At 37.3% G+C, this 12,781-nt stretch overlaps 2 protein-coding genes across 4 annotated transcripts in view; both read left to right on the top strand.

Moving 5' to 3' along the window:
- GSTCD (glutathione S-transferase C-terminal domain containing) overlaps window positions 1-12,781 on the top strand; it is a 93,836-nt gene that overhangs the window by 70,767 nt on the left and 10,288 nt on the right. Inside the window, exon 12 of one of the 3 annotated variants that reach the window (XR_004842063.1) lies at window positions 4,434-5,800. Coding sequence is in view for 2 of the 3 variants with exons in the window: in XM_035894668.1 (XP_035750561.1) it covers window positions 4,434-4,570 (137 nt within the window). In the remaining variant the exon portion in view is untranslated. Of the gene's footprint in view, window positions 1-4,433; window positions 5,836-12,781 lie in introns of those variants that run through there. The other 2 variants (XM_035894668.1, XM_035894674.1) reach the window with 2 other exon arrangements.
- The window catches only part of NPNT (nephronectin), a 69,710-nt gene continuing 66,721 nt past the window's right edge, over window positions 9,793-12,781 (top strand). The window contains exon 1 of the mRNA XM_035894685.1: window positions 9,793-9,941. Coding sequence (XP_035750578.1) covers window positions 9,793-9,941 — 149 coding nt within the window. The remainder of the gene's footprint in view (window positions 9,942-12,781) is intronic.

Consider the following 12,781-nt stretch of genomic DNA (forward strand, 5'->3'; position numbering starts at 1 on the left):
TTATCTTATGGTAAAAGCACAGGCTATTCATAGAAGTGATTTTCAGTGTGCACCCTTTGTCCGGCTTGTAATCACTGGTGATAACTCTCTTAGAAGGGCAAAAATCTAATGCCAGCTGGAATCAATAAGGCTAAATTGCAGAGGTTGGCCTAGCTTTGGTACAGGCAGGCTTAAGAACAGACAAACCTGTTTGGCCCACCTTGTTATTAGGATCATCATCATAATTTTAGAAAAAAACCCAGGAGGTTTTCTGGGATTTTTTTTTTTATTGTAGTAAATAATATTTATAATTTGAAGACTTTGCCAAGAACAAAGTTTGCCTTATCCCTTACCTGGGGTACCAGCCTTCCCATTGTGGGGAAACTTACGTTACAGCTACAGCAGTGCATGACTCAATTTTTACCTTTTGGGAGTTAGTTCTGTTTCAGGTTTGTACTTTATTGCCATTCTGTGTAAGATCAGCTGCCCTCTGTTGGGTCATTTCCGTGCAATTAATGGCCAAAGTAAGTTGATCCCTGAGATTTTACTTTCTTGGTCAGGTGTTAATGATTTCTGAGGAAAAGAAATGCAAGAAAGTATCATTAAGATTACTCAGAAGGACAGCAAAATACACAACGCTTCAAATATTTGGAATAAGCAAACCCATTTCTTCATTATGTGCAGTATTCTAGTATTCTTTGGCTTACAAAAGGGTATAACGTGCTCCTGTCTGGTATTAATGTTCTGATGGAAGCTATAAACTAGCTTCCAGGTCAGAAAAGACAGAAGGGGCTGGGAACTCTCAGGATGTAAGTGTGCATTCTTGGCTTGCAAGAAACACTTAGAAAGTATATAAAAGCAGTAGTAGCAAATAATCAGTGTTTCTAAAAAGCTTAATTTGAAAAATTCAAAGTATTTCCTATACTCACTGCACAAAAAGAAACTAATAGAGATTCTAAGATAACAATAACAATTTTATAATAAATTTGTTGTCTCTTTTGCTATCATCACAGTATTTAGAAAAAATAAAACAAAAGAGCAGTGTTCAGTTAGAGTGTAGCACCCCACATTGTCTCCTGCTGCTTGCCAGGTGGAATGAAAATTGGAAAAGGACTGAAAAAACTTTTTTGAAAGATTGTAACTTTTATCTGTTCTCTGTCTCTGAAACTGCATGTTTATTTTTTTACAAATTTAACTTTTATGTGCTTTGCTCTGACAAAAAAACCCCCATAAATCTTATTCATCTCCCTTCCCCTACATCATTGCTTTTCTGTGTTAAAGAATGTTCTTTCTTCTTTAAGTTCCATGTAATACTAATCTGTTTAATTGAAGATCATTCCCATTTCAGTGTTCTTTCAGCTCTGAAACTGGTTTTATGGGAATCTTATTGGGGTACTTTTTAAGTTTTGCTTGCAAATAATTGAAGATTGAATCAGATCAGTGTTACAGCCATGGTGACATTTTTTTTTTTTAAATTTAATTTTGTGCAATGCATGATCAGGTATTGAGAAAACTGTGTGGGTTTCATTTAATGAAAATACTCCTGAACAGGTGGAGACTTTCTCTTTTCTATTGTAAATGGTGGCAAAATTACTCACTCTGCTACTTTTTGAGTATTTAAGGATTGTATTGTAAATTGTATTTTAGCAGTTACCACTGAATTTATGCAGCTTCTGTGAAGTGGCAAATCATTTTGTTTCATTACCTGTAAGCCCCACCTAAGTACAGCATTCTGTTTGTGACTGCCATGGCTGAAACAACACATTCGTCAGAAGAGTTATTACCAATTTCTGTAGTATCTGTGAATGTAAAAATATGCATTTGAACCCAGTTCTGCTACATGCAGCAATTCCTTCTCAAATGAACAAAGTTCTGTTTCCCATTTTCACTGGACATGTGTGTTCTATCCGCTATATGCAGCAGTGGGACCTGAGTGCAAACATACTGAATGGCTTTGTGAACATGGCTACAACGCACCTAATTTATTCTGCCTGATCACAGAACTGCTCCATGCATCTCACACAGTCTTACTGAGAGCACCCAGGGAACCAGGCCCCAAACCCAACTCCCCCTTAGTGTGTACACTTTGAATAATAATGATACTGCTGTCAGTGGCAGGAGCATGTACATGCCATTCTGTTTAACGAACCACAGAAAGTGATTTTCTGTTAAACCACAAATGTAGGAGATAGTGCCACAAGAAGTAATTTATGGAAATCTATCCTGGTTGGTTATATAAACTGGTGATTTTCCCCTGAAACATATAAATCCATACAAGACTCAGTTGGAAAGTTCTTTTTCAGGCCTAACCCTTACTATTTTATCTCTATATTGTCTCCTACCCAATTACTACCCCTCTCAAATTCCAAGCTACCAACAGAACGGAGTCCAAATGTCATAATATTGGTGAAGTCAAATTCGGGAATTTCTTTTGTAACTAAAGAATTCAGCTGAGAAGGATAAAATTCTTCTGGCCATAGGCTCACTGTGGACAGACAGAATAGTCTGAATGCTGTGTTAAAGTGGGATGTGTACCAGCTGATCTGAAATAAAGGGATACTGGGGGGCATGTTAGTGTTGCCTACCCAAAACTTCTCCAGGCACCTAGCATGCATAGCAAGGCTTGTAATGATACAGGCACTCAAGCTCTGTATATGTTCAGGGGGGAGAGGCAGGCAGTTCCAGAAGGTAGTTAGGAATGCCAGACTTGTATCCTGGTGGTAAACAGAATGAGTGCTCCTGTCTCTTCCCTTCATAGAATCGTTTAGGTTGGAAAAGACCTTTAAGATCATTGAGTCCAACTGTTAGCCTAGTACTGCCAAGTCCACCACTAAACCATGTCCCTAAGCATCGCATCTACACATCTTTTAAATACCTCCAGGGATGAAGACTCAACCACTTCCCTGGGCATTCCGTTCCAATGTTTAACAACCCTTTCAGTGAAGACATTTTTCCTAATATCCAATAAAACTTGCCCTGGCGCAACTTGAGGCCATTTCCTCTTGTCCTATCGCTTGTTGCTTCGGACTGACACCCACCTCGCTACACCCTCCTTTCAGGCACTTGTAGAGAGCAAGAAGGTCTCCACTCAGCCTCCTCTTCTCCAGACTAAACAACCCCACTTCCCTCAGCTGCTCCTCAGAAGACTTGTGCTCCAGACCCTTCACTGGCTTTGTTGCCCTTCTTTGGACACACTCCAGCACCTCAATGTCCTTCTTGTAGTGAGGGACCCAAAAATGATCACAATATTTGAGGTGCAGCCTCATGTACAGGGGCACAATCACTTCCCTAGTCCTGCTGGCCACACTCTTTCACCTGGGCTCACGTTCAGCTGGCTGTCACCCAACACCCCCAGGTCCTTTTCCAGCGGGCATCTTTCCATCCACTCTTCCCCAAGCCTGTGACGTTGCATGGGGTTGTTGTGACCCAAGTGCGGGACCTGGCACTTGGCCTTGTTGAACCTCATACAGTTGTCCTCGGCCCATCGATACAGCCTGTCCAGATCCCTCTGTAGAGCCTTCCTACCCTCCAGCAGATCAACACTCCCACCCATCTTGGTGCCATCTCAGATCCCAAATATATTTAACTGTACAATTCTGTTCAGAACAAGAAAAGACGTAGGATCGTTGGCTTTGAGACTGAAGCAGGATTGTGCCTTGTTTGTGACTTGAAACTCTTATTAGTGATAAACCATTTCAGGGAAGTGCTAAATCTTTCTGGCAAGAGAGTTTCAAACTGCTGAAAATATGATCTGACAAATCAGTTCTGTATTTCAGAACATAATAATAAATTATAATGAGTAAATATGTAAAGGCAAATGGCCCCATCATCTTGGCATGGCTGTATCACAATACAAACTTTTAAGCAGAAAAACCCCTTCAATTTATCCTTCCCATTTTTTCTGCAGTTAAATCTGAAATAAGATTAGTTTTCATTAGTAATTTAGTATTTTGTTTATAAGCAGATATATCCATATGCCTCAAATCAATTACACTGGATTGCTGTTTGGTATTTTAGTCTTATTGGTATTCAATAACCAGAGATTTTTAGATGAAAGTACAGGAGGAAGACCTTTATGGTTATAAAGGGAATAGAAGTTTGGCAGTTCAGAGAGCTAAGGGGTAAACTAGGCATTTTTTTTTCTTCCTGTGGCTTTTACGTTAATGCATGGGTTTTTCTGTAAGTTTTGAAAATACTTAAAAATAGTGCCTGCTATGTTTCTCCATATATAAAGTTAATCCTTCTCATGCTCTTTGCTAAATGAGGGTTACAAGTCACAGATGACTGTCTATTTGAAGTAAAACAGATTAAGATAGTTTTTTTAAGTAGATTTGGAACTTATTTTTTAGATGGCTTACTGATGTGTTTTCTTAACACTGAATATTGAAGTGCATGTATCTGATAATGCTTCTACATTTTTAGCTTTTCCATGCTCTCCTTTGCTCTCATTTTAGGAAAGCAGTGTATGGGCCTTGTAGATCTGGATCGGGCACGGGCTGCAGAAGAACGTAACTACTCTGTCCAAGTTATATCTATGGAGCCAGAGAGTTGTTCTCCAAAGAACAATATGTTTGTGGGCATCCCTACTTAGAGTGTGAAACTTGCATTTGATTTGAAGTTGAACATAAATCTTCAGCACGTAATGACATCCAGCAGATACAAACATAGCTGGGAACCAGGCATCTTGAACCCATTGCGTTGGGAAAAGGAAGCAGCACAAAAAGTCTTAGAAAGTGAACTGCATGCAGATCATCGCAAATTTTACTTGCCATGCGTCATTAAGCAACTTTTGGTTCTCTTACTGAGAAGTTTTTGGACCTAATGACTGTGAACGGAATCATGTCCATCTGCAAAGGTTTAGAGAAAAGTTGGTCTCATTGATGGGAAGGTGATTTCCTTTTTAGTAAAGCTGTCTTGGCTGCTTCAAAACTGCATTCAAGTTCAAAACTGCATTTGTGCTCATATGCAGAGCAGTTATCAGCCAATAATGCAGATCACTAAAGGACCAGGAAAGATCGAATTTATGGTGTTAGTGAAGAAGGCTGTGCAACAGGTGGTGGCTTGACTTGGCCAAAGAATTCCATACTACTGTAAGAAGATTATTTTTAAAAGTTTATCAGAATACTTTGGGTATCAATCTGCTTATAGAAAAATGTATTCTAACTCACTGATCTTTTTAAAAAGACCTAAAAATTTTCTTTAAATATTACACAAGAATTCTGTAACCAGGCATTTGAAACTGTGTTTAGTTAAAGAAAGCAAACCCCTGTTTCTCTCTTGACCAGATAGCGGGAGATAGTGATGACATTAGCAAATGGATATTTCACTGCCACCTCTGCTAATTGAAGTGTATTGCTTCCCATTCTTAAGAAACTTGCTGTTGGAAGAAATTTTTAAGGACAGTTCATGTGTCTATATACATCATCTTCGTTGATTTTATTTTCAGTTTAAAATTTGAATAAAGTTGCAGTTGTGGAACCATTTGAAAAGATCAACCACAGACAACTTACTGTAAAATGAAAATAAACATGCTTCTGTGCTCTGATTAGTAGGGAGTTTTCTATGCTAATTTAAAATCATCTGTTGACACTAACACAAGGGAAATGAATTAATTAAAATATATCTGAAGTTTGGTCACTGAACGTATCTTCAGTGCATGTGGCAAACAGAACTACAAACAACAAAGAGGTATTGGAGGAAAAAAAAGGATCCTGAAATATTTTATTCTTCATGAAACTTTATATCTCTAAAAAATCTAGAAAGTTGGGTTTTCTTAATGCGAAGACTAAAGGAGGCTGCGTACTTATTTGGAAGCACAAAGGTAAGCCAGTAGGTGTGATTTCATAACTTACATAACTTCAGTAGGTAATGACGTAGTACTTTTTCTGCAACTTTTTACAGTTGCAGGAGTATCTGGAGGGTTGGAAGAATATATAGCAAATATAAAATACATGGCAATGCCAGTTGCTTCCAGGATTTTCTCTTGTACTTGCCCAAAGAACTCAGTTTTTAAGATAGCAGTGTATCAAGTCTGAACCTTATCTGTATTAAATTATTTAGAACTCCAGATGCTATGTCTGGAGTGAGAAAATGTCTCTTCATTACCGTTTTGTGCTGAAGGAAGAACTCATCAAGGTGAGATACCTGATGCAAACTTTGATGCTGTTTATGGTAAAGATTTTCACAATGCTCTGCTCCAGGTAATGGGTACCAATGTGAACGTTTTAATTGTGGTGATGTTGAATATTTGGCATGGTCTGATACTATGCGATAATAAATAGCTTTCACTAGAGCAAAAATCTGTACTGTTACATGCTTCAAAATTTCTACAATATCTGTCTCAATAGCCTGTAAAGATTTTGGATCTACCAGAAAATGGAGGAGGAATGCATTTGGGATGCGCCACAGGGAGCATGTGTGCCACAGGGAGTATGTGAATAGAAGATAAAAATGGCTTTTTTAACAGGCAAACCCAGTATTTCTTGGAAACAGAGGTGGAGAAGGAGCCTTATTTGGACGGTCCAAGAGGTTATTGGATACTTAGCAGAGTCAAGAAAAACAGCTAAAGTCACACAAGAATCTGAATACTCTGTTTCATTTGCATTTTCTTCCCATTTTCTAAAGTATCTAGTTTCATGTTAATGACTTAGTTTCTCACAGGTGCTGCTTGTTTGTGACTTAAGTAAATTATTTTATCTCTGCTGCTCCACATAGAAGTAGGCTTCACAGGAGGAAGAGATTTATAGAAGCAAGGGAGAAAACCTGCAACCCCAGTGCTGTGTTTATATGCATCATGACATCCCATTTTTCTTGGATGGGCCAAACTATAGAATATCCATCACCTTGATGGCTTCAGGATAGTGAGACTTGCATCGCATTTGTAATACTGCTTTGTGACCTTGTCACTGTTGGCATCAGTGGGCTCTGGCTTCTTTTCTTCTCAGGAGAACAGAATCTTCCTCGCATCTAAGGATGGAGTTACCTTACTATGAATAGTAAAGCCTTGAGGTAAAATCATAGTTTGTTTATTGAAAACTGAAGAGAAGCAGATGAAAAAGGACATAAAAAGGAGAAGGTATTTTCAACAGCTGATAATAGCTAATTTACCATGGATTAAATTGCTGCTCTGTGCCATATACTTCCCTCTAGAAATGTGAGCTCAATTATATTAATTTTTAGGGGTGTTAATTTGTTACATGTTTCCATATATATAAATGGTATGGAATGAATAGAGCCTAGAATTCCCTAAGCAAGGTGACTGGACATCATGGTCCTGGTAAGTGAACAACTGTTGTTGTTACTCTAGCAGCTTGTTATGCAGGGAGCTAGCTTGATGTCCAAGATGCAAACCTAAATACTTTTTGTGTTTACTATGTGTCTGATCCCATTGGGACCAGCTGTAGGGTGAACAAAATGTTGTCCAACATAGTAATAATTTTCCATTGTCTTGCCAGTCTTCTTTTATGTTACCCTTGAGCCAGTGATGCTGGAAAAAGTAAGTTTATGACAGGAAACAGATGACCAAACTGAACTGAGCTCCTCTGTGTGTTGAAGTTAGTTATCTGTGTGTACATGTATCTTTATTTTTGTTCTTTAATTTTTGTCTTCTTCATGTAAATTATCTGCTTCCTCAATCCAATTTCAAGAAGTGTTAGTATTGCCATATGTAGGCATGAGTAGTAATAAACAAAGGGCATTCCTAGTAGGTACATTGTGCCCCCTAATTTTCCTGTGGCTTGATCCTAACAAAAAAAAAAAAAGAGGTGTTAGTATGACTGTGCCTAACCAGTCTATTGATTTTTCTTTTTTTTTAAAATCAAAATTACACGTGTTTTCAAAATTACCCATTGATCATTCTTGCAAAGACACATAGGAAATGATTAATTTGCAGGGCTGCCATAAATTTTAGACTGATGTTTCTGTTTCTGATTTCAGCTACATGATGGATGTCATCTGAAAAGGCAATGATAATAAGCAGAAACGTCTTTTTACCTAGGTGACATGCTATGCCTGGTATTCTCATGGAAATGAACAATTAAAAAGACCTATATGGTCAAGTATGTACAAGTATAAGTTTATGAGCTTTAAGGAATCACCAGTGAAATGGCACACAGCTAATTTTATAATGGTTTTATATAGATATTAGTTTGGATAGACACCATCAGCTGCACTTGTTTTCTGTCAAGATTTTGGTTTAGGATTAGTAATTTACCCTTTCAATGAGTATTTTTTTTTTTGAAAGCGTATTGAGCTAGAATAGTGTTACTTAACAAAAGGTAACGGAACAGCTGAAGTGTTGGTTTCAGTCCTAGTGCTTAGTTGCTTAGCTGTCAGGAGAAAGAAAAGCACATTTTTTTTCCTTTAAGCATGTTCAAGTACTACTTTCAGTGTTTTTGTCTGGGAGCATTGGCCTGTCATACTAAACTCCTGATGTACAATCTCAGTCTAATTTTCTGTAATTTTATTGCTACTATTCCCTTTTTTCCTGAAAAAAAAGGGAAAACCTAGGAATCACACATGTACCTGTCTACATGTCTGGTGTCAAAAAATGTTACTCACATGACTCTAATAAAATGAAGAAAACCTCAGAACTTTGCATGCTCAGACTTCTGCTTAAACTACCTGGTTATCATGGTTTCAGTTCAGTAGCTTGTCCTCGGCAAGTTTCAGCTTATTACAACTATCATTAAAAGAAATTCAATTTCCTAGGTTAATATATATTAAGATTATATGCAAACAGTAAAACTGAAACCAAATTGATTTTCTCTTTGTTTGTAGCTTTTATTTACTCAAAAATTAAGAGAGTAATTAAGTGTCCTGCTCTGCGCTCTTCTCAAAGCAAATTTAAGAAAATACCTGTATTTTCAAAATTCCCCTGATAAGCCTCATATGTAAGGAAGAGTGTTTAGGATAGTTTTATAATAAATCACTTGGGTAATTTCTGAATGAAAACAGAACAATTTTGGTTTTTTCTTAAAGCTGCTACTAGAAATGTTCATTTTATGGAAAGTGTTTGAGTATTTTTGTTAATGAAATAACCACTAGATTCTAGAAATTAAATTATTGACAAATTCTATGCTTTTTCCCCTTCAGACTATTATTTTATGTGATTGTTGCTGATCTTTCATAAGTTTGCACAGCATCAGCTGTGATGGAGCCCTTGAAACAGGTTTGCTAAATGATAGTTTTACTAATATTGAATATAACTACTAATTTTAGTGCTAATCTTTTTTTTTATAAAAAAAATTTCCAGTATCATTGGGCAATGTGAACCTGTTGTGTGAATTGAAATGTACCTGTATTGTTTCAGCAGTTTTACTGTCACATTCCTGGTGATAAATTTGTCCTTCTTCCTTGAGTGAAAGATTTCCCTCAAGCTTTAAGAATTAAAGAGCACTTACTCAGGATACACAAGCATTGAAATCACAGCTGCACTGAAGATGGAAAGTTCTCCATGATGCTGCAGACCATAGGTTTTCATCCACTAACTTTCAAATACATGAAACATCACTTTTTAATTATTTTTGTGTACTGAACCCCATTCTATATTTAGATGCCATTGCTGTGGGTATTTTGAGTTTTAAGGGGCTTCTATTTTAAAAACATCTGAGTTAGCGTCAGATGTAATTACTAATCTTTTTAGGGGTGTTAAATTGATCTTTTGAGAGGTTGAGTGAGACTTGGCTAATAGAATCTGTAATACCCTACTGGAGTTATGACCTCCTGATGAAAAGCTTTTGAACTCTTTTGTATGTATCAGACTTGAACAATGGCAGAAATCTGCAATTCTCTAGGTTGCTACAGTAGACACACATGCAGCAGAATGGAAAATGGGTATGGAATGCAGAGCTAGAACAAAAATTAGCTGGGGTGAGCTCTTCTTCGTACTTTCCCAGAGAGATACAGCTGGTAGTTGCCGAGCAGAGCAGACATGCAAGTGAGACAGGTCATGGCGTATGTAAGTACCAAAGTGTAAAAATGCAGAGGTGTGGCACGTCTGCCCAATCCAATAGGAAGCATGCTTGCAACAGAGATTTGATTCTTCAGCACTAAGGAGGTATTTCATCAGCAGGTTGTAAAATTCTGCACCTGTATATGGGACAACCATATGTAAGATTTATTGCAACCCAGTTTTATTGGATTTGACGTGAAAATCTTGTAAAATGTTTACACTACTCGCTGATCAAAATGCATAGATAAACCACCTGCAGAGAAGACCCATTAGTGTTTCCCACTTAACAAATCTGAAGGTTGAAAGATGCTATTGATGTGGTGACATCATGCTGATGTGATATCATTTGTTCTCCTTTTTAGATGTGCTATACCTATACACTTCTCTGCCATCTATGGTTTGGTTAGTCCACAGCAAGTACATTGGAGTGTAGAGGTAGTTTATTGCTGATCATATTACTGCTGATACTGCTTTTTTTTAAATTATCCCTTCTTTTCAGTGGATATCTCTTTTGAGTTTGGAATCCATTCATCAACACTAGTGCCCAATATGGTATTTGTATATTGGTGAGGATTGAGTTACATTTCTTGAAGCTTAGAAAAAAAAAGTCTGTTCTGCCTGCCTTCAGAATCAGAGTGCAATTAAATGAGTGGTGGAGTCAGCGTAATCTTATGGAGAGAACTAAAATAATGTCAATAATTATGTTGTTAAATATGTGATCATGAAATTTGGATAATAGTTGCAAAAGGATTAGAAATAGATATAGCATACAGAAAAAAGTCATTTGTGCTTCTTAGCTGTGTTCACTTCATATGCTGAAGTCTAATTTCAGAAACTTTTTAATATTTTTTTGGTCTTTAATCCATAAAAAACAGTAGGTCACATTAAAATTCGTATACTTTTGTCAGTCCTAAGTAATTGTCATTTTATCTTTCTATTAGTGTGCTATTATAGCTCCCATTTTTCTTGCTTTTCCCTACCCCAGTGCTAGTTTTCCAACCCAGATCGTTACTTTGGGTGTGTTGGGAACAGCATTCCATACGTATTTTTAATTGTTAACAGCTTTTTTGAGCGTTAAAGTGTCAATTTAAAATAACATGCCAGTGTACTTAATGTGCCCTTTATTCTAATATGTTGTTGTAATTTTTAACATTTTTATTAGTATTTGGTTGCTTTTGCTGCATTTAGTGTTGTAACATTTCATTGAGCATTACAATGAGAGTTTGGAGGCTTTTGGAAGGAATGTATTTTTGAATGTTTGAAGATAGAGTAAGTTACTGTACTTGGAACTGTTACCAGTACAACTGTGTTGTAGCTCAAACACCTTCAATTATAGCATTATAATTCTAAGTTATATTCAAGAGAAATGTACTTGTCCAGTCATGGACACAAGAGACAAAGGAAAATCAGCTCTCTTACGTGAAAGTAATGAAGAGGAAAAGGCATATCTAAGGTAAACAATGCAACAGTATATTCATCTGTGCCATGGAACAGAAAACTCAAAAGTTTGCTTTCCTTCATCTCCAGCATTGTCTTGATGCCCAGCTTTTGATGTGTTTCTCAGTTTTAGTGTTTTTTTCCTTTGGATTTCTGTAATTTTGTTCACCCCCAAACAGCATGTCAAAGGCCTTGGCATGACTCCAGTTACAGATGTAGCATTTTGGAATGATTAGGGATTGATATACCAGAACAAATGTTCCTGAAATGATACTGCAGGTATGAAAAAGGAGAGAGAATTTTTGCAGTTTCAGAGCTTGCATTGGGAGGTGACTACCTGTTTCCTAAGGAGGCTACAAAATTAGATGGAAATCATAGACCTATCAGGTTGGAGGGCTTCCAAGAGTCCTTGCTCTGTGGTTTTCCCAAGGATGGAAGTGAGGGTGACCTGCATATAGTTCCCTGTGTTGTCCTCCTTGCTGTAAGACTTACCTTTCTGAAATCTTTGGGGAGTTTCCTTTCAGAGACAATCAAGAGCAGCCTCGTGATGATGCCAGCCAGCTCTCCCAGTACTCTCAGATGTGTCCTATCTACTCCTATGGACTTGCATGAGTTAGAGAACAGCGTCCGAGTAGGGGAGACAGGTTGTGCCTATGGTATGATGAGAAATGTTAAAGATGGAGGAAGTGGGTAGGTTTTCTTGCCTATGAAATAAACATGAACAGTTAACTTTAAATTTAGACATTTAAAAAAAAAAAAAAAAAAGCCACACAGTAACTACTCCACCTAATATTTTCAAGACAGCTGGGGTACTTTTGGTGTCAGTATGTGGAGAGGAGCAGTGGGGTGTAAATGTGGAGAGGGAAAGGTGAGTTGAATGGAGGATGGTTATTTGAGATACTCCAGCTGTGGAACTCACTCCCTCTAGCAATTTTGTTTCCCTAGCCCCCATATGTTTGTAGAGAGGGTTTTTCATCTGGTATTTCCTGAACTGTGGACCATTTCTGGGTTATCTGTGGCTGTTTGAATTGATAGCTGCTTATGTGCTTTTTGTGACAAGCTGACCTACTGTTTGGTTACATTCAGTCTGTGTAAAAATACATATTAAATCACAAGGATAAGGTGTAGAAAATCATGTCGGTGGTTTTAATAGCTTGTATACAAAGAATCCTATTAGTTTGCGAAGAAAATACAAAAATGGTGGTCTGGGATAACGTAACAAACTTATTGTAGAACTCTGGGTAAGCCAGTAAGTTTGTAAACTTAAAGGCAAGTGATCGTGTTTATAACGTGCATGTTTCTTTGTGGCAACTGTATTTAGTCAGTGGAATTCCCCGTGACAAACTATCACTGAGCCAGGTTTTAAATCAGGGTTTTAAATAGTTTGGTGTTTTGTTTTTTTTTTTTTTTTAA

This window comes from Egretta garzetta, unplaced genomic scaffold (genome assembly GCF_000687185.1).
Source record: "Egretta garzetta isolate BGI_Z169 unplaced genomic scaffold, ASM68718v1 scaffold620, whole genome shotgun sequence".
Taxonomy (NCBI): domain Eukaryota; kingdom Metazoa; phylum Chordata; class Aves; order Pelecaniformes; family Ardeidae; genus Egretta; species Egretta garzetta.